This window comes from Patella vulgata, chromosome 1 (genome assembly GCF_932274485.2).
Source record: "Patella vulgata chromosome 1, xgPatVulg1.2, whole genome shotgun sequence".
In the NCBI taxonomy this organism is placed as follows: domain Eukaryota; kingdom Metazoa; phylum Mollusca; class Gastropoda; family Patellidae; genus Patella; species Patella vulgata.
This window is the reverse complement of record NC_065879.2, coordinates 19129316-19152670: the sequence shown is the minus strand read 5'-3', so window position 1 is coordinate 19152670 and position 23355 is coordinate 19129316. Positions and strand designations below refer to the sequence as shown.

Here is a 23355-nt window from a genome sequence, read left to right as displayed (position 1 = left end):
TACGGACACTTATTTGATGTATTTAACTCCGGTGATGAAATTTAAGCTATTCATTTGAAACTGGACTTTAGAACAGACATGTCGACTCTATTTATTTTTCTGTGGATGATTTTACCATTCTATACTGACTGTATAGTATTCCCTAGACAAGGTAAACCATTTATTATTATTATACCATCCTATACGGTACCTATAATATTCCCTAGACAAGATAAACCATTTATTATTATTATACCATTCTGTACGGTATCTATAGTATTCCGTAGACAAGGTAAACCATTTATTACTATTATACCATTCTATACGGACTGTATAGTATTCCCTAGACAAGGTAAACCATTTATTATTATTAAATCATTCTATACGGTATCTTTAGTATTCCCTAGACACGGTAAACCATTTATTATTATTTCTGCCATTGTATAGCAATATTTAAAGATGCTATAGAAACACATAAAAATGATTGACCAAATTCTATCAATTTGTTGTGTTTCTCTGTACTTAAGTAGATGTTTTTTATCGGGGGCTATCTGAATTTCGATAGGGTTCTTCCGTAAGACTAACTGAATAATACTAGCTAATTTGTATTTTTTTTTCACGGGAATTATTATTGAAAGACATTGTACGTTTGGTTTGTTGGTTTCGGGTAACTTTTCAATAATTCGATATATAAATATTTCAGATGAAGGTCCTCTGATCGCCGTGTTGGGTTTTGATCGAAAAATGGATATCTTTGATCCATCTGATGGAGCTAATGCTACTGCTATTGAACGAATCAACTTAATGGGTGGATGGGGTGGTGCTTCTTGTAGCATTGACTTTAATTACAGAGGCAATATGATTTATTGGGCTGATTATTATGTTAGCAAGGTCTACAGGTAAAATTACAAAAAACTGTAATGGGGTTGAAGGTCCTACTGTTTTGATCCGACTGGGCTAATGAAGAAGGTCATACGCCAAATACTACACGTTGTTCATTGCCAGGTCATCTGTCCTGCATCACTGACAGAGGGTAGGATGGCCGAATGGTTGGCGCGTGTATCATAAGGTCCCTGTCATCAAGTCAATTGGCGTGGTTTCGATTCTCCGGTTGTACGTGACAAGGAGTAGGGTCGACTGTCCAACCTCATGGGTTTCTCCCTGTCCTCGGGTGTCCCCCAACTGCTAAAGACCCCTACGCACAAGCTAATTATTGAAATGAAATTAAACCTTGTGTTAGTCCCGAAATGACCTAGTTTGTGTCGGGTGTAAGTTTAGAAAAAAAAGCTGGTTGTTCTTGCTATAATAGATTAAGAAAAATAGAATATTTGAAATTGCATTCTAATTACTTCATTCTAAGCGAAGTTAGTGTTTGAAGTTGCAGCATAGATTGTTTATTATCGTAGCAAGTGTACTTGACAATTATCCATTTTTAAATTGAATTATTAAATGGCAATTGTGTTTCAATCCGATTGTCTAGAGATTGGATTATAAAGTATTATTTTGACAATCCTATATAATCAACTATATCATATATGTCAGAGATTTAAATCAATCGATACAATGGGTATTCAAGACAAAGTTTCGCTTGTCCAGTACAATTGCTACGATAATAAACAGTCTAAGCCACAGCTTCCAATACCCATAACCTTGCTGAGATTAAAGTCATTTGAATGATATTTTCAATATATTCAGTTTTTATTATGTTTGAGCTATTATAGCCGGAACAACCAGCTCTTTATCTAAATCTTACAATATGCATCTTTAATATTTAACTTTATAATAATTTAATTTTATTTAATTATACTTTTACATCATGTATCCATGTATTAACTCTTTGTGTCAGGCAAATGTCTCTCATGGCGTACAAGGTGAAATGAAATGGGGTTAAACGTCCTACTTTTCTACTCCGACTGAGCTAATGAAGACAACATTCGCCATACAGTGTGCTATGAGGAAAATTGGCAAGGGGGAACGACGCCTGAAAGTCCCGATTAACTTTCTTGGCCAACGCAGGGATCGAACACGGAACCCCAAAAACGAGCCAACGTCTTATATCTGACTGGAAATAAGCTCCTTAACTTGTGTTCCATATAATTTCATAGTTTAAAGGCCGATGGTGGTGATCAGGAACAGAAGGTTATACTGGGAGATGGTTTGGATTTCCCTGAAGGTCTGGCGTATGATTGGATACATAATAATTTATACGTCAGTGACTTCAGACAGCATGAAATCATGGTAATCAACCCAGAAACTGGAGCCAAGAAAACTTTAATAACTGATGTCCCTGACGTACGTGACGTGGAAGTCGATCCAAAAACTGGGTAACACATTAATTTCGATCTGATTAAAGCACAGGTCTATATTCCGTTTCGTATTTTTTTTTATACTTTCGATGGCCTCCACTGCATGAACATCTGACCGGAGATCACGTCAGGGGGTCATATGAGTGACTATTGAACGTATGACGTCATAAGTTGATTAACCAATCAGCAAGAACTCGCCTCATTATACCGATACATTTTTAATCCCTCACATCAACCAGAACGCGGGTTATATAACAACTCTACCAGATCCTGGGGCAAAACGAAATTTTGAACTATATAAAACGAAATGAAATAGGATCTGTGTTTTAATCAGATTTACTTTAATTCTACACGTATCTTCAGATCAACAACCATCGACGTGAGCTGGACTCGAAATGCTTTGAGTAGTGAGAAAATTAAATATTTATAGATGCTTTGTTTAAGTTTAATTGTTACAACTTTAGCCTCAAATCATATGACATGGTTATACGTATTGTCATGGTAACAACATGTGGAATTATAGTAGAAATAAGGTTTGGAGAGAACTTAATAAAATATTCTTTAAACCAAATTCTATTATCAATATTTGCTGACATTTGGCATAAAGGGAGAAAACTCGTTATCATTAAAGGATTTCCAATATTCCTAGGGTACCCATGTCCTTTTTTATGTTTTGGGTGTTCTTGTTTAGATCAAAATTTAACCAATACACTATATTTAGCCAAAGATAAAGGCATTAGGTATTTTCGTCAATATTCAATTTTATGTTAACATTAGAATTGTTAGTATAATTTATAGCATTTACTTGACAAGTATCACAATTTTCAGGTTAGTGCTAAATGATAAAGTCAGCTCAGTTTTTCGTCATAGGTCACGAGATGTAAACAGGGCTAGCGCTTATCGCAACCCGAACCATGGACCTAGCCCAAATTCTTACCCTAACCCTAACCTACAATCTCGCCAACAATCACGTGTCCTAACCTTATTTACATCTCAGCGACCTTGACAAAAGTTGAGTTGGCCTTAACCAATTTTATGCAGGCCTAATTTTATATATTAACATTGTTAATAAATATTTTATTCCCTAGTTGGTTATATTGGATTTGTGGTTGGGAAGAAACAGCTGTGTTGATGAAGTCAGCATTAGACGGACAGAATCAAGTTGTAATATCTTCTGACTTAGACAGACCAAGGAGTTTATCTTTAGGTGAGGTTCGACTATTTGGAATTCTGGACGCCAAAGTACATTGGATTTTTGGAATCAGGTAGATGTAGATGTTTGGTGTTATCAATGTTACCAGTGTTTATTTCAATATTATCTTTAACAACGCTTTGTCACATAGACCCGACTTCAAAATCCAAAGTGTTTGAAATTCTGAAATCCAAGTAGTTCGAAATTCTGAAATCCAAGTAAAGTCGTCTTCTGAAATCCAAATAGTTTCAACTTCTGAAATATACGTTGCTACGTCTTGGGAAATCCAAAATTTTAACTACACGTGTAATACATATAAAGACAGATTCTTGTAATATTAGTACACTTGTCACTAGCTCTACGCGTGTAATACATATAGTCTGAGTGGTAGACAGATTCTGGTATCTAATGTATTATTAGTATACGCCGTCTCTATACGTGTAATACATAAAGCTCGGTTCATACTACATCCGTATCTATAAACGTATCCGTATCCGCACCCGCGTTTTGCCGTTCAAATAGTAAACGCGAAAACGTCCGGTTTTCAAGGCTGAATTGTCTGGAATGGATTGAGTTTCTATTTGGGGAGATGATGTAATAAGGGGAAAGTACTCGCTGATTGGCTAAAGCTCGGCTCACTACTAGCCGAAATGCCGGACGCACTTTACAAAAATACGCTCTGGGAGCAATCAATCCGGCTTAACGGACGCAGTTGTTTTTGTGCGCAATACGTGCCGGATTCTATTTCAACCCTTTCTCTAAAAATGACTAAAGTATACCAGTACGTATTCACGCACGTATTTACAGATACGGATACGGATGTAGTATGAAACAGCTTTAACCCGGGTTTCAAATGATATTTTAATGGAAGTTGATAATAGAAAATGCTTTCGACACGGTGACACGGTGGACCCTTCCATTCTTCTACGTAGACTTCAATTTAAATTCGGTATTTGTGGCTCTGCATTAAATCTTTTAGAGAGCTATCTTGTGGGTAGAAAACAGTGTATTTTAGTTAATTGCAAATCGTCGTCTGAATCTGTTTTGTCATCTGGGGTTCCCCAAGGTTCTGTTCTTGGTCCGATTTTATTTACCCTCTATACGTCACCATTAGGAGATATTGTCAGAAAATATGGCCTCAGCTTTCATTTGTATGCCGATGATACTCAATTATATATTTCATTTACACCTAATTGTCCATCTTCTTTCGATTTATCAAAATTGCAACTTGAGAACTGTATTAGTGAAATTAGAAAATGGATGTCAAAGAACTTTCTAAAATTGAATGATGATAAAACCGAATATTTGTTATTAGGCTCAAGGCATCAATTAAGTAAATCTGCACAAGATAACCCCCCTGTTGTAATTGGTAATTATGATATATTTTCATCTTATTCTGCTCGTAATATTGGCGCTATTTTTGATAGTTTTATGCTTATGAGAGCTCAAGTAAATAATATTTGTAAATTGTGCTATTTTAATATTAGAAATATAGGTAAAATACGTAAATGTGTAACTGTAGAGGCCACTAAGTCACGTGTTAATTCTCTGGTCACTTCTCGATTAGATAACTTTAATTCACTTTTAGTTGGTTTACCTTTAAAGCTTATAGATAAATTACAAAAAGTACAGAATACTGCGGCTAGACTTGTTACTTTAACTAAGAAATGTGACCACATAACTCCTGTTTTATATAATTTACACTGGTTACCTGTTAAATATCGAATTGATTTTATGATTTTATTACTTACTTTTAAATGTTTAAATAATTTAGCTCCTGTTTACTTCTCAGATCTTTTAGACCTTTATACACCTGGCTGAACATTACGTACATCAGATAAACTACTTTTAAAGCCCAAAACTGTTCAACTAGTCTCTTATGGTCAGCGCTCTTTTAGTTATCAAGCACCTGTTTTATGGAATAATCTACCATTTAGTTTAAGATGTTGTTCATCTCTATATTCTTTTAAAAAACAACTTAAAACACATTTATTTAATCAGGCTTTTAACTGACCCTGTATACAATCGTTAACATGCCCATAATCTTGTTGTTTATGTGTGATTTACATTGTCACTTTGTAAAGTGCCCTGAACATGTTATATGAAAGGGTGCACTATAAATATGCTGTAATCATTTTCAAATTTGCATGGTCCCACCTCCCTAAATTTAGCGCATAGATCAATCAGCATGCAAAAAGACACGCGGGGAAAAATATTAAAATTCCGAGAAAAACTCATGACAAATAATGATTAAATTCTAGTCTTTATCAAATATACACCTTCGTGTTCTAGGATACACATAGATTCATAAAAACGCTAAGGTACAATATTTCAGGGTCTAAAAGTAGCAAAAAATACAGTACAAAGACAACGATGTTATACGGACCTTTTCCGTATGAAAGCTGTTCGATACGTGCCGCCGTATCCCTGTGCCGTATCACGTATGAGAAATACACACACATTGATGACGTCACACGCAAAGTTGTTTCGGATACGCGATACGGATCTGAAATTTGCGTTTGCCAAAAGTCTCTACTGTCTTTAGCCCTACACGTGTAATATATACATATAGTGTGAGTGGTAGACAGATTCTAGTAGACAGATTCTGGTATCTGATGTTTTGTATATATTTATAGATTATGATGAACAGAAATTATATTGGACTGAACTACCTCCTTTCAACAGTATTAAAAGTATTAGTGTCGATGGAGAAAATCTGACAACAGTTTATCAAACAGTCACTGGTCGTCTATCTACACCACCAAAGTACTTGACTATATCGAGGGTAGGTCCCTTTAAGAGGTATAAGAGCCGTGGTGGCTCAGTGAGTAAGACGTCGGATCGCTAACCTGGAGGGTCCCTGTTCAATCCCTGACCGAGAAAGTTCATAAGGATTTTCCTGCGTGGTTCTTCCTTGTCAGTTGTGCAGGATAGAGGTTTGGCAAGGAACAATGTAGAGTCGTCGTACGGATGGGACGAAAAAACGAGGTCCAGTTTACACTTTGACCTGCGCGTAAAAAGTCTGGTTTAACGTCCTGTTGTTGTGCACTGACAACAAAGTCGGTATACGCCATACAGGGCACTGTGGTCTACTCTTATATCGAATTCTAACTGGCAAGGGACTTTTTATGTGCATGGCAATTTGCTTGTCCTCCCACCCGAAGGGCTATGAATTGTCTGGTGCCACACCCATCTAAAGACTTTAATATATGGTCAACTCTACCATTGCATACCCCCTACTCTTATATCGAATTCTAACTGTCAAGGGTCTTTTTATGTGCATGGCATTTTGTTTGTCCTCCCACCCAAAGGACTATGAATTATTTCGTGTCGCACCCATCCAAAGACTCAAATAAAGAGCCAACTCTATCATTGCATCATACCACCGCCCCCCCCCCCCCCCCCCCGGACTCAAGTATAGGGCAAATTCCTTGGTTGTATGTCCACCAAAACTCAAGTACAGAGCCACACCACGACTCAAGTATAGAGCAAAGTCTTTGGATGTCTGCCCCCTTTGAGAAAGGAGTCCTTTAAATCAAGTTTTACGTGTCGGTATTACGTGCATGATTTGTAGGTCAAATACTGAATGAATTGTTGATTTTCAGGACTATATCTACTGGAACCAAGGTCATGAATCCATAAGACGAGCAGATAAACAACAGATAACTGAAAATACCAGGTACAGGAAACTAGAAGAGCATGACGCCAATGGCAAAACGACAAATCTGTTTATGGGCATTCTTGCTATTGATCCAAGAAAACAGACAGAAAGTAAGAAACTATACAGTTCTTTATTTTATTGAAGATGCATTATGTAAATTTAGATAAAGAACTGAAAGTTCTCGTTATAATAGTTATATTAAAGATACATTATGTAAGATTTAGATAAAGAACTGACAGGTCTCGCTATAATAGTGAATTATGCAAGATCTAGATAATGAGCTGACAGTTCTCGCTATCTAGATAAAGAGCTGACAGTTCTCGCTATCTAGATAAAGAGCTGACAGTTCTCGCTATAATAGTTCTATTAAAGATTTAGATTAATAAATGAAATGAAATGGAGTTTAACGTACTGTTTTGCTCTGACTGAGCTAATGAAGACGGGCATACGGCATACAGTGTGCTATGAGGGAAGTTTTGCCAGAGCAGCGGCACTATGGTCTACTTTTATATCTTATATCGAATTCTAACTGCCAAGGCATCTATTCTACTTGGGTGGGTAACAGGTTATTGTATTCTATTCTGTTGGTCAAACTCTATTTTTAATATTTTTAGGCCCAAGTCTGTGTGGAGATAATAATGGTGGATGTTCCCATTTCTGTCTACCGACATTGATGCAATCTATACCGCCATATAACTGCGCATGCCCAGATGGAATGAACTTAATGAATGACAACTCAACATGTTCAGATGAAACACAGATTTAACCTTATGAAACGATATTTCAGTTTGGTGTAATATTCTCGGCTAAAAGAAAACAAATTTAGCTTTTACATTTTTATAATTTAAATTTGATTCAAATCCCCTCTCCAAACTTTGTATTTGCGAGGACATACCCAAAGCTATACAAAATCCATTTTAGAAGCCATGTTTGTCACTTAACTTGATTGAGGAAGGGTCAATATTTCAGAATGTATTTTGTCATTACTTACTGTTCATTTACCATACATATTGAGGCCTAAGTAAATCTGAAATATTTTCTACCAATATTTTCTGTCTGCTGTTGAATTGAAGAGTCTGTTATTCGTTTACACTTACAAATGTTCCCAAAACCGCCTATATAAACCATTCGATCAAGAAATAACAACTAGCAGACAATAAGCCACCCGGTTGTCAGTTAGTGATACCCTGACATTTTTGCCCAGTGCTTGTCCATGGATGGTTTTCGGGTAATCCAGTATTTTTGTAGTAAGATTGGGCGTCTATACTTTCCATATATACCAAATTTGCCATACTTTTATTGGAAATAACCATGCGATAAATAATTTCGCGAGAATGTATCTTTAATAGTTTTTTTAAACACTATTATACATCATAGGAATCATTCTAGTTATTAAAATAATAACATTGGAAATAATAGCAAAATTACCTCCCTTGTTTTCTACACACCGTTGATTTGGCAAAGCTCAGCGTTGCCAATTGATTAACTGACAATAGTGAATTATAAGATTAATGGAACTATGTGTTTTAAAGAGAGAGAGAGAAATGGGGGTTTAACGTCCACTCGACACAAAGTAGGTCATTTTGGGACTAACATATGGTTTAATTTTATTTGCATAATTCGCTTGCGCGTAGGGGTCTTTAGCAGTGGGAGGAAACCGGAGGACCCGGAGAAAACCCACGAGGTTGGACAGGCGACCCTACTCCTTGCCACGTACAACCGGGGATTCGAAACCACGCCAGTCGACGCACTGACAGACTTTATGATACAGCGTGCGCACGCTAACCATTCAGCCATCCAACCCCCCCTATGTGTTTTAAGGTTTTATTTTTAACATATTTTGAACATATGACTTTAAAAAACGCAACTATCCCTTTAAATATACTTAGCAAATTTCTGTGTTCGATAGTGGTGTCCAGCTAATAAACAGGGTCACAGAAGAGAAGCGCATCCAGACACCCATTTCTCCCCCAACCCAAATTGCGATCCCTTTAGATCCAGATTCTTGACTCAGATCACTGGAAATTGCAATTCTGGGCTTCTGGTCTACAAAATTTTCCTGAGGAGGCTTGAAATGGCAGCGTTAATCTCTACAATGGAAGACTTAACAGTGACTATCAAGAAGTATTGTATATTGTAGGCTGTTAAACCAACATATTTTCTCTGTTTATCAAGTTAAAACTGAATCTTTCGGTGATAAATAATTTATTTTTTTAAGAAATGTTTTCTCTATAAAACATGTACATTTTCTGGGATTATAACAAGATGAATTATACTGGTATGAAATAAAAGGTAAAATGAACTAAAATCTACAACATATGGATTATCTTATAAATATCACAGAGTTATATGTCTTACATTGTGGTCTAAGGGGAGATAACAAGGTCAGATGAAGTATATGATTTATAACATCTACAACAAATAGATTATCACAGTAACCATTTAAAAAAAAAAAGCCATTGTGGTCTAAGGTGAGCCATTGGTTATGAGGCTTAGTTATATGCCTTAAGGTCTGATAAAGTATGTAAATTATATAGGTACGAAGTAAAAACGGATAATGCACTAACATCTACAACAAATAGATTATCATATAAACATCACTAAGAACTGATATAGTTAATCTAATTATATGATTCACAACCATTTCAAAATGTTTCAAATTTTGTGGTCTAAGGGGAGATAATAGGTACAATACAGAGTTATCTGCCCTACATTAACCTTGTGAAAATGGGAATTTGGGGCTAGAAAGCATGTGCCGACTGCATGATAAAATACCTCAACCAACCATGACAGCTGAAACATAGTCATTGTGTTAATTACGTCATGATTCTACTCAAATCACCTCCATTGTCAAGACTGACAGAATTGTGACAGGACTGAATTCTGCGTCACTTGATTGTAATTGTATCAATTCGGAATGGACTGACAATCATGCATCCCCAATGTGATATGATGTGAAGATCACATACAAGTTGATTAAAACAATTCACAACGATTTAAAAACATGTAAAATGTTTCGCATATTCTGTTATCATTATCTATTTTTTAACTATTATAGCGAGAACTGTCAGCTCTTTATCTAATCTTACATAATGCCGCTTTAACAGAACCCAATTTTTATGGAAAACAATCACTGGTTTTAATATATATGTAAGAGGATAATTGTTGAAACATCATGCTTTTAAACCCCACAAAAAATGACCGTCTCCGTAACTATTGTGTTCTGTTTGCTTTAAATATTAGGAGATATGTTCTTCTGGTGAGGCACTCTACCAGTGATTACAATCATTGTATTTCAAAGCAACCCAGTACTTTTGTAAAAAAAACAGTGGTTGTTTCCCAATGGAATGTTATTTTGAAATATTTTATCTATTTGAGTTTGAGATCAATAAAATAAATTTAATTAAAGACTATTTCAGTTTTTCTTCGGTACGTAATTTCGTTTGAGAAGATTTCTATCGTCACTGTGAGGTTTCTTGTTTTTCGACTTTGATGTTCGTCGCTTGGCACTTCTACCTCGTGGGTATCTGGTATCTTCACCATCCTGTAAAATATCAATTCAATAGTTGGCATGAGAACAAAATGCTCCTTATTTCAAAAGTGGGGCAGTTTCAAATCCCTGGTTGTACGCGACAAGAAGTAGGGTCTCCTGTCCAACCTCATGTTAGTCCTGAAATGTCCTAGTTTGTGTCGAATGGATGTTAAACCAATCATTCTCACGACTAATCAATTTCTCAACATCCCTCTTGAAAGTAAATAGTTGTAAGCCCAACAATCATTATCTAACCTAACTGGACCATTTTAAACATCACAACAGCAGGAACCCAATATTTTTGATGATTCTCAACGACTTTTAAAAGAGTCATCCTGTTTCTAAGAGGTTTCAGAAAAAAGTCTGTATACATCTGAAATTTAAGCACCAAAATATAGAGGAATGGTGTATTTACCTTGTCTCAAAATTTCAGCTCAATATAATGAGTCGTTTGCATGTGAATGTTAAGATTTTGTGTCAATTTTTTCGATAGGTGACCTGACAATCCATTGCAGCTCTTTTAGAGGTCTATACAGTGCATGACCCAAGTGCTGTACTTGATAACGAATGGTAAATTTCCCCTACACATTATTTTTATAAAATAAAATTCTGGTTTTATCCAGACACGTGTAATACAGCTTAGGATATCGGTCTCCATTTGCAGATGAAGACTGATGGGTTTAAGTTGTTTAAAAACGTACATGTATCACGTATATTGAGTTAGTTGCAGCAGCCCTAAGATAGAGAATTTTAAGGGTGTTTAACACAAAATTAAGCAGTTTTATTCCCGAAAATATAATCGAGATTGGCCCTTTAACAATTTGCCAATTGAAAGAAAACATTAAGTACATAAATACAGAAACACTCAGTAAAAAAAACCCCAAAACTACACAATAACCGATTTATTTGTCAACTTACTGAATGCCCGAGTCTTGAATCTAATTGCGATGTTAAGTAGGCTAATTCTTTCCTATACGCGTCTAAATCAGCTTCCAGCTTCTCTCTCTTTAATCTTTCATAATCAAGTTGCGATTCTAATTCTCTGATCGTGCTGAAAATAAATATAAAAAATTAAAACAAGAAAACCCAGTACCAGATTTCGATGAAGAGAGATGCTAGACTATTCGGTTTTCGGTCTCCCACCTTCACAATTACAGGAAAATGATCCTGGGTTTTTAAACAGCATTGAGCAAAGACGACGATGACAGATGTTCAAGACTACAATGCACATGACCTGTCAAAAATAGTTGACACCATGGCTGGAGGGGTCCCCTAGATCTTGAGATGACTGGCTTCAACATGCTAAGCCTATAGGTAAATATTATTTAATGACAGGAATCTTTAAGTAGCGAATAGGTTTGTTCAAGGGAATTCCTTGACCAACACTGGGACCTACCATGAAACATGTTTTTTACATCCATGGAAACACACACAAATTATTTTATCGAAGAATTTCTATACAGCAAAAGGTACACTATTGTAATATGTTGAGGTCATGGAAATTTCTTGCCAAACACCGAATCGACCACTGGACGTCCTGGTTATTGAGCAAGCGCCTTAACTTACTGAGCCATGACAATACATAAAATAGATCTTACTGGTTTTTACTCTGCAGTTCAATTCTCTCCTTTCTATATTCAGGTACAACACCACCAAGTTGAACAAAATTCTTCTTAGCTATTTCTAATTGTTTTTCTAATTCTTCTATTCTTGTGCATGCTCTACCTGCAAATACAACACAATTATTTATTTATTTATTCATTAAAATACTTCTTGATGTCCAGCATTTCGGTCTTCAAAGACCTTCATCAGGGATATCAAGCTATGTTCACAATATTTCCATCATAGCTATGGTAACAGGTTATGAGCTAAATATTACAATGATATCATTATTACTGTGACATCATGAAGCAAGGCTATTTACTTATTTATTTGTACCATAACTAAAATATCTCATTATGTTTGATCTAATTTTTTATGTCACTAAATGTTTATATTATATTCTTTTCTATTTTCTATATCCCCTGGAAAGAACTTCTATACGCCTTGCCTGTTTTTCAATCCTTTTCAGATGAATAAAATATTGTTTAAACTAAATAACTAAAATTATACTTTGTCTCTACCTTAAAGAAGCATTATGTAAGATTTAGATAAAGAGCTGGTCTTTCTTGGTATAATAGATCATAAATAGATTATGCAAAATGAATATATTGAAAATTTCATTCAAATTACTTTATTCTGAGCGAAGTTATTAGCATTTGAAGGTTTGACAAGATATGTGCACTGATTGTAACCACTGTACTGGTTGTTTGAAGCTTAGCCTCCCTTCACCATTTTTAAATTAAATGGCCCAACCGTTCTAAGCAGACCCACCCGATGGCGTTGAGAGTTGATTATGGTCTTGTCACATTAATAAATGTGTAATTAATAATTTTTATAACATTTCAGGCCTAAAGAAAGACCTGCAATAGACAGATTTAGATCGTGCATAATGGCTGTTTAATTATATGACCTAAAATTTTGTAAACCTTATCTACAAGGAAGTAACTTAATACACACAATTTATTTTCAAATGAACAAATGTGCAGATAACTAATTTACATATCTAAAATAAAAACTAATTTACATATCTAAAATAAAAACTAATTTACATATCTAAAATATAAACTAATATCTAAAATAAAAACTAATTTTGATATCTAAATTAAAACATATCTAAAATTTAAATATCAAAAATAAATGAAATTTAAAAATAAAACTAGGAATAAAGACCAAGACTAGTTCATCTACTGACATTGTTATATGGAACTGTCATAATAAATCAATTTCTAACAATCACTGGTTTGTATACATATAGCACAACGTTTCAACAAGTGTTCTTGTGCATGTAAAGGATACTACTTGTCAAAACATATGTGTATAAACCAGTAATTGTTTTCTATATAAATTGTGTTTTTTCTATTGTGCTTAATCGCAAAGGATTAGAAAACTAAAAATCAATAGAGCTACTTTGAAACTAAAGATTTGAAAACTTTATAAAAAAATAATTTGTGCTTGTATCTTATATACTTACTTTTTACTTCTGAGATTTTAACACAAAAAATAAAACAAACATTATTTCTTTAGGTCATTTCAGGACTAACATATGGTTCAATTTTATTTTAATAACTCACTTGCATATAGCGTATGTTAACCATGGGTAGAAACCGGAGAAAACCCACGAGGTTGGACAGACGACCCTACTCCTCGTCGAAATTATGCCTGAACAGTGGTACTACCTATTCTTATTTCATATAAACAAATGAAATGGGGTTTAATGCTCAACAAATGCAGAGGAAGAATATAAAACAGTGGAAGAATATAAAACAGTGGAAAAATATAAAACAGTGGAAGAATATAAAACATCATTTAAAATCATGTGCTACAAGACAACGAACGATACACCCACCCTCCAGTATTTGAGTGGTTATAAATAGTTTCGAGACGACCGTACTATATACGACCAAATGATCATCTTTGAAGGAATGGCATATTAACTACATTTTATTGCCTAAATTATGAAGTTTATCTTTAGCACAACTTGACTCATTCCAACAATTTCAAAATTTCAAAATGCTGCCTTGTCGATTGTACAGGGATCTGAATTCTGAGTCAATGGAAATGCTGAATTTTTATTTCTCAGCTAATGAAAATGTCAAATTCTTAATTCTGAGTCAATGGAAATGTCAAATTCTTAATTCTGAGTCAATGGAAATGCAGAATTCTTAATTCGAAAGCAATGGAAATGCAGAATTCTTAATTCTAAAGCAATGGAAATGCTGAATTCTTAATTATCGAGCAATGGCAATACTGAATTCTTAATTCTCAACCAATGGAAATACTGAATTATCAGCAAACAGAAATGCTGAATTCTAAAATATTTGAGTGAGTAAAAGTCCATGGCCAATCTGATTAAAACACAGATCCTATTTTGTTTTGTTTTTTATAGTTCAAAATTTCGGTTTACTTGTCTTTACTACACTAGAATATAACCCGCATTCTGGATGGTGTGAGGCATTAGCCAATGAAACGGTGTTTTACTGCGAGTTTTTGGCATGTGGTGCGTGGAACTGTTGGTAACCCACAAGAAACATCAACGCTGATTGGTTAATCAATGTCTGACATCTTAGGGTCAAAAGCCGCTGGTATGACCTCTGCCTCGACATGTCAGATCTTCATGTAGTGTAAGCCATCGAAAGTATAAAAAAACGAAACAAAATAATGATCCGTATTTTAATCAGATTGAGTCCATGGTATGTACAACACTGATTACAGAACTTTGGAAGGATAGACCAGCATACATGGAGAGAGAAATGGGGTTTAAACACCCACTAGACACAAAGTAGAAATGTAAGTCAACAAACCTTTTGAAAGACTTTTCTCTCTTCTTGCTGCCCTCCTTTTAGCCTTGGCATGTCTGCCACCTCTACGACCTGACGCCCCATCAAAACTATCACCATCTACATCATCATCCTCATCATCATCTTCAAAATCTAGTTCATCTTCTTCGTCAACCTCATCTGCATCTAAAATATGCAGAATATCAGAATATTTTATTTCATTTAAAAATGGATTGGGGAACAGGCTAGGCCTATGTTGACCTTTCTCCAGAATAATTTCCATGTAGTAATTTTAAATGTAGAGGTGGGAAAGCGACGTTGACTCGACGTGCGGAGACTTGGGACTCAACTCAGACTCAAGTTCCTATGACTTGTTCCCACCTCTGATAAAATGAGAGATCAAAATGGGGTGTATCGTCTTACTTTTCGATATATGCCACGGTGTGGAATGAGAGGAATTTTGCTCAGATACAGACAATCCCACCTACTCTTCTTCAAATTCCAAATGTCAAAGAGTCTTTAACGTGCACGACAATGTGGTGGAGACTTTGAAATTTGTTACATTTAAACAACGAGACACTCTTCCGTGCCCTGTTTCTTTTATGTGCACGACAATGTGGTCTACATGGGACCTTTTTGTTACATTCAAACAACTAGACTCTTTTTCTTACCCGACAAATGGTAAACTATGCTTGCAAGTCGTGAGGAGCTTTTTGCATAGATGACACATTTTAGATAATTACAGCTGCAGCTGTCTTTCATTCTAAGGCCAGTTTTCTATGTTCACGTTTTTACCTGGAGAAAAAGTTGATCTCATGCCAATGTAAACAAGACCATTTCCGTGTTACACGGAAAACAGGCCTTAGCCTAGAATATCACTCACCAAAGTGAAGACCACAATAACAATAACCACAAGTGAACTGTCATTATGTAGAGTCCAGTCAGTGGGTCATTGCGGACAACTTTCTTTACGGCAGGGTTCCGTTCTATTCTATTATCTGATCCCGTCTTCATTAGCCCAGTTGGAGCAGAAAAGAAGGACTTTAAACCCCATTTCATTTCATTTTCAATGAATAACATATCAAAAAACCTGACGTATAAAATCCACTTACCAGGGTCACCCCCGAGTATTTTAACACATGCTAGATGTGAGAATCGTAAAGCCACATCACGTGGTGTTTCCCCAGCACTATTTTCTATAGTCATATCACTACCCATTTCAACCAACCACTGTAAAACACGTAGATGACCTTGACCAGCAGCTGAAATTTAACCAAAAAAATCAAAACAGGTAAGATTATACCATGAGAAATCAAAATGTATGTTATTGCGTCAACAAGTGGCATGGTTTTGATGCCATGCTTGTAGTGACAAGCAACATATTGAATTAAAGTGTACCATGTTAGTCACAAAATGACCTAGTTTGCTCCCTCTCTGTCTCTCTCTCAAATATGGTCATTCTCTTCTGTTCTATGCTAAGATCAAGGGGGGGGGGGGGTAGGTGGTCGAATGGTTGGATCATAGGGTCAACTGGCATGGTTTCAATTTCCCACTAGTACTTGACAAGAAGTAGGGTCACCTATCCAACCTTGTGGGTATTCTCCGGATCCTCCAGTTTCCTCCCACTGCTAAAGACCCCTACGCGCATACAAATTATTGAAATTAGATTAAAGCATGTTAGTCCCAAAATGACCTAGTTTGTGTTGAGTGTACATTGTACATTTGTCTTTCTCTATGCAAAGAAATGGGGACTATTTTGTAACCATTAGGGGTGTATATCATTCAAAAATCACAGTTTAACACCTTAGTTATATTACTCCTACTTTATGACTACTGATGGCCCCAGTTCACAAAGCATTCTCAGAATTAAAGGAGCTACATCGCTAATATTTGGGACCTAGAGTTGACACAAATGGGTTGCATATAATAATGTAATATGAATGTATATAAACAGAATTACATTCAATCGTGTCCGTTTTTACCCTAATTTCAAATCAGTTATGCTCAGGGAAATATGCGAGAAGTCTCACTCAGACGGCAATCTCCGGCGACTGGTTATTCCAATTTGGACCGATAGTATTTATTGCGCATGCTCTCCAGATAAGAATATGGAGTCACCGTTTGATATGACTGGTGGAAATTGTATAGCCTTGTTCTTCAAGTCTGTTGTTACAAATGGTGCTGAAACGCATTCTGGTACACGATTTGTGTACAAATGGTAAATATTGGATATTAGAAGCCCATCTTTTCCTTGGTAAGGTCTCAACATCAATGTTGATTTAAGACAAATAATTTGTGTTTTTTATGTCAAAGACTGTGACTACTTTAAACATGCATTATGCAAGAGCTAAATCTGCCTATAACAGGTCTTTCTTTGGGCCTGAAATGTTTTCTAAAGTATTAATTAGGCATTAATTAACTGATCCAGGCCTTAATCAACTCTCGATGGCATCAGATTTATCCGATATTAAATAGATTAGAATGGTTCAGCGATACTTTGATTTAATCAAATATGGAGGACCGAGACTTAGCTTCGATCAAACAGTACGGTGGTTGAAATTATTGCACACGTCTGTCAAACCTTCAAAGGCTAATATCTTCGTTTGCAATAGAGTAATTTGAATGAAATTTTCAAATTATTCATTTTACTTTATCTACTTTCGAACTATTATAGCAAGAATGGCTAGTTCTTTATCTAAATCTTACATAATGTATCTTTAAATTAAGAATTTACTCAACTTTTAATCACTGTTTATATTAGGAATAATATCTTTAAACTAAAAACACACAACTTTGCACATAGTTTCTATTTGATGTATTTGGTATATTAAAACAAGAAAAGTTTATAAAGGGCTATAATAAGGCCAGTTTGTGTTATGTATTTTAATTTGAATGTCATTTAGTAATTGGAACATAACCAAATAACACACTTTTTTATGGATAACAATTACTATGGTTTATTGCACTGAAACGTTTCAACAAAATTTCACAAGTCATTATCAAGCAAATAAACATATAGATGAAGTCGCTATTAAACATATACTTAGTTATTTGTTGCTAAGTATAAAAAAGCATTGTACAAGATTTAGATAAAGAGCAACATATACCTTTATGTGCTGGTGTTGAACCCTTCGTATCTTTTTCATTGATATTAACAACCCCGTTCTCCACCAGCATCTTTAACTGATCTAGATCACCGGCATACGCGGCTACATGAGCAGGGAACGCCGAATCTGAAACACAAAAATTTGAACCTTCAATTTCAAGTAGCTTTTAATATTCATTTTAATTATCAATGGACCTCTTTCTTTTTCCCGTTGGAACGACTAGGCATACTTTTCATGTCAGACAAGTGGAAATGGTGGGATCTAAACGTGGGACATTCTGTTTGCAAGGTCTGTGCAAAACATGATCATTTAATAAAAACAACTAACCTAGGTTGTAGTTTATATATAAGATGGGTGAAGAGTTTTGAAAGTTTTGTCTGAGTTGATTTAGGGTGTTATATACTCTTACGATATGTGACATCTTTGACTGGTTTATAGATGCTGTCGGCTCACATCAATGCAATTAAACTGTCTGACAATGGAGAAACCACGATGTAAACACGTGGATGAAAATTATAATCACTCTTATTGGATTGATGAATAGTCCGACAAAGGGGAAGCAATGACTTCTGTTTAAGATTAGATTGATGAATTATCCGACAAAGGATTAAGTCTGTCAATCATGGCAGATTAAGTAGTTAATCAAGGTAGGTGTATAGACGGTATAACACGATAAATACGTTGATCACATAATTACCTAATCAAACAAGCCTATTATCAACAATAATCAGGTTGAGTGATAGTTATAGGCCTACACTCAGTACACTATATTAATTTTGGAATTTTAAATATTATTCACCATGTCTTGATGTCCGATTGGGCATATTCCCTTTCGGACAATTTTGGGAGTTTGGATATACGGCGAAATCCCATCCCTGGTTTATTAGATCTTGGGGTGTGTGGGGGTGGGGGGTCGAATGGTTAGTGTGTGCATGCTGCATCAAGTTAGTCATCGAGTTAATGAAATAAAATTGAACCATATTGAGTCCCGAAATGACCTAGTTTCTCTCTCTCTCATAAGACCTTACTGACCTGTGTTTTAATTCCCAACACCCCTAGGTTGTATTTTAAAAAAAATCTTACTGTCTTCTACTTCTGGATGTTCTTCTTCCCATTCGATATTATTGATATAATCTAGAATATTCTGTTTATAAAACTGTTCAGCTAGATCTTTCGGTGTTTCACCGTTATCATTCCTTGCTCCTAGAGTATGGGTCTGGTTTCTCGTATATGTCACCAGATATTTGAGACAAGGTAGATGACCCTCCTGGGCGGCTAGATGGGCTGTAAAACATGAAATCAAGAATAAATAGAGAAAAGAGCTAGAGACAGTAATGGTGGTATAACATCCACTCAATACAGACTAGGTTATTTCAAGATTAACATATGGTTCAATTTTATATCAATAACGTAACAAGGAATATCATCACCTGTCCAACCTCATGGGTTTTCTTTGCTTCCTCCAGTTTCCTACCACTGCAGTACAAACCAAATATTGAAATAAAATTGAGCCATGTTTGTCAAAAATGGTTTAGTTTGTGCTAAGTGGATGTTAAACTCCATATCTGTTTGTTAAACATACATTATGCAAGAGCTAAATCTGCCAATTGCAGGTCTTTCTTTAGGCCTGAAATGTTATCTAAATTATTAATTAGATATTAATTAACTTATCCAGACCATAATCAACTCTCGATGGCATCACTAGCCTGTGATATTTACTGGATTAGAACCCGGTCTGCTGCTTCTGATTAAATCAAAAATTGGATAATCAAGACTATGTTTTTTATCACACCGACTTCAGTAATGATGATCGAGGCTAAGCCCAAAATTCAATCGCTAAATACATGGTTCAGGGTGGATCAATTTGACTGAAATTTTTCAGCAAATTCCCTTTACATTATCTAGTTTTTAACTATTATAGTGGGAACTACCAGCTCTTTATCTAATCTCCCATATGTATCTTTAACAGTAATAATCAGAATATCCGACTTTCTAAAGTACTTCAGTTTTCATACGGAAAAATAACATTACACAGCGTACTGTAATTTCACATCTACACTAACCTGGCGTGTTGCCGTTATTTTCTACTTCATCAGGATTAGCTCCCCATTTGATCAACGTCTGTAAACAACCAAGTCTACCATGATACGCTGCGTAATGTATCGGCATCCAGCCATTCCTATCCACAGCATTCACATCCTACAATGAAAGGAAATAAAAAATGAAATGGGGTTAACGTCCTACTTTTCTGTACCGATTGTGCTGATGAAGATTGTCACTTATATGCAATACAGTGTGCCATTAGGGACATTATATGCAATACAGTGTGCCATTAGGGACATTTTTCCAGGTCAGCTATAGCATATCGGGTTCAAAATGCCAAGGGATCGTTTATGTGCACATCAATGTGTACAAGGGACCTTAGTTGTTCGTCCGTTCCGTATCTCCTTGTCAGACCCGCCATCCTCCACCCCTGGGAATATCCCAAGGAACTTTCACCTAATTGATCCCTTTATCTATTTTCCTTTCAACCAGATCGTGATCAGTGTGTAGATGAAGGAGAGAAATGGGGTTTAACGTCCACTTGGTTAGGTCTGTCATTGAGTCAACTGGCATGGTTTCAATTCCCGGGTTGTACGTGACAAGGAGAAGGGTCACCTGTCTAACCTCGTGGGTTTTCCCAGGTCCTCCCACTGCTAAAGACCCATAAGCGCAAGCAAATTATTGAAATAAAATGAAATAAAATTAAATCATCAAGGGGTCAAGATTGATCTATTTGAGGACAAGATTGGTGTATCTAGTGGTCAAGATTGGGCTACCCAGTGTCAACATTGGTATGTCTGATCTGGTCTAACATATTTGAAAACAAAAAAAGTATACTCACAACTCCAGATCGAAGAATGGCATTTAAACTAAAGGAATGACCATGTGAGGCAGCCAGATGAGTTGGTGTACAACCACGGACATCTTTCTCCGCTAAACTAACTCCACTATTCGTTAATGCCTTTAAAATACACGAAACAATCAAATAATTTAAATACAAATAAAACAATCAAATAGAGCAGTCACACAAGACAATCAAACAGAACAGTCAAATAGAACAGTCAAATAGCACAGTCACATAAAACAATCAAAGAAAACAGTCAAATAAAACAGTCAAATAAAACAGTCAAATAAAACAGTCAAATAAATACAATAAAACAGTCAAATAATTACAAATAAAACAGTCAAATAGATCAGCCAAATAAAACAGTCAAACAGATGAGTCAAATAAAACTGTCAAATAAAAACAATCAAATAAAACAATCAAATGAAACATTCCCTCTTTTGTGGTCCTAAAGAGTTAAAGTTTAAATCAGAAAGTGTTAGTGTACCTACCTGTATACAACTATCCTGACCTCGTATGGCTGCTATATGAGCTGGTGTCCAACCTTTAGGTGTGTTTATATTAGGATCTGCTCCGTGCCACAACAACCAATGTACACACTGTATACATGAAAAGAAAGAAGAGGAAATTTCATAATTAATCAGATTTAAATCTAATGGTCTTTTTTCAATTCGTGTTAAGATTTCTTTCATTTTAGGGAGTTGCTTCTGCTCAGTGAGTATGGAGCTAGTTCGATTACCCAACTGCATCTCGGTGTTGGCAAAAAATTTCCTCAGGATTTTCTGGTGTGGTTACCCACCTTGTCAGCGGCGCAGGACAGAGGGCCTGGCATGAAACGGCATGTAGTTGTTGAATGTCACGCCAAACTAACATTTCTATATGAGTTGGCGTGTGCACGTAAACAAAATGTTTGTCAATTAAAATTTGACAAAAAATAGTCTGAAATGTCGCTGTCTGGGCAAAATTTAGCACAAGATATCTCCAGGGGAACTTTCTCCCCCAAAACCAAGAACGAACCGAGTCCAATTTCTGGGGACAGATTGTGTAATTACTCAGAAGATATTTTATTATCTAATAAAATCAAATTACCTCTAAAGCACCATTATTACACGCTGTGTGCAACGGTGTAAATTTATCAACATCCTCTACTTCGTTGATACTGCCACCATTTTTGGTCATATATTCTAGAGATAAAACATCACATTGTTTCACAGCTTCATGGATCGTGTGAGGTCTATTAGGTATTACTTTACCTGAAATAAGAGAGAAAACAGGTTAAAAATAAAATTGGGTTTACAGATAACCTGATATCTTTGAAACCACTGACCGCAGAAGTAGTCGAGATTTTGTCACTCTGGAAATCGTATGATAATTGCGGTACACAGACTTACCACATGTGTCAAATAGCCCTTGAATTGTCATACAAACAATATGTGGCAATTTAAAGCCCCAGCCCTTTATAAATGGATATAATTATTATGTAGTATTCATGTCCGCAGGATTAAGAGAGAGAGATGGGGTTTAACGGCCACACAACACAATCTAGGTCATTTCGGGACTAACATATGGTTCAATTTTAATTTAGGGGTCTTTAGCAGTGGGAGGATTGTCTAATTAATGGGTTTTGTTTGGGCATATAGTGTAATAGTTACTTTAGTAATGTAAATTGTAGAAGGCGTAAATTGTATCGGCTCTGCAGACTAGCCGATACAATCCTTCTACAATTTACGTACGTTACTAACACAAGTAACTAATAGTGTAATAACTTGTATTTGACAAAGTTTGTGACAGATGCCTATTATGTCCAGGTTTAAATTTACATGATAAGATGAATTGGGCTACTGATGTTAGTGATATCATTATTATTATAATTATTAAAATTAATGATATTCACGACACCAACACTGTCACGACTGTGTGAGTGTGACCAAAGTGAAAACAGTAAATTTCCCATTTAGATTCAGTTTAATAGGTATACTAAGGTTTAACTTTGTTTTTATAAATAAAAGTTGGTTCATATCTCAGTTATATCAATATTTTAAAACATTTAACAATACCTACCAGGCATTTTGATGATTTTTGACATTCATTCAACAAAAAATTGTTATTTTCGTTACTGTTTACATTGGGAGTCAATCACGCAGCAGACAAAAAATTCGACAAATTCCATTGGATAATTCTGGCATGTTTAATTTCGAAATATATTAAAAATTTTGTTGAAAGCTAAACTGATCTTTATTTGTAGATTGCTTCTATATTCATAAATGCAATAACATTAAAGAGATTAATTTTGTGCTTTCTACATAACTTTT

General features: G+C 35.5%; 2 protein-coding genes across 3 annotated transcripts; one reads left to right on the top strand and one right to left on the bottom strand.

Moving 5' to 3' along the window:
- The first annotated feature begins 308 nt into the window (after positions 1-308).
- Positions 309-7970, top strand: LOC130010232 (low-density lipoprotein receptor-related protein 4-like). Its single transcript, XM_050534003.2, has 7 exons — positions 309-331; positions 683-878; positions 2085-2303; positions 3374-3492; positions 6114-6262; positions 7083-7248; positions 7753-7970. The coding sequence occupies exons 2-7, from the start codon at positions 724-726 to the stop codon at positions 7902-7904; spliced, it is 960 nt and encodes a 319-aa protein (XP_050389960.2). The 5' UTR covers positions 309-331; positions 683-723; the 3' UTR covers positions 7905-7970.
- Positions 7971-9326: 1356 nt separating this feature from the next.
- On the bottom strand, positions 9327-23191 carry LOC126808901 (ankyrin repeat domain-containing protein 42). Of its 2 annotated transcripts, XM_050533960.2 has the most exons (12): positions 23105-23191; positions 22133-22296; positions 21535-21642; positions 21041-21160; positions 20220-20355; positions 19240-19440; positions 18157-18282; positions 16162-16311; positions 15074-15235; positions 12269-12395; positions 11589-11721; positions 9327-10682 (listed from the first exon to the last, which is right to left on the bottom strand). In XM_050533960.2, the coding sequence occupies exons 1-12, from the start codon at positions 23127-23129 to the stop codon at positions 10554-10556; spliced, it is 1581 nt and encodes a 526-aa protein (XP_050389917.2). In that variant the 5' UTR covers positions 23130-23191; the 3' UTR covers positions 9327-10553. The 2 variants fall into 2 exon arrangements, with proteins under 2 accessions (XP_050389917.2, XP_050389918.2); XM_050533961.2 differs by lacking the exons at positions 9327-10682; positions 11589-11721; positions 12269-12395 and adding an exon at positions 13619-13752.
- Between the last annotated feature and the right edge of the window lie 164 nt (positions 23192-23355).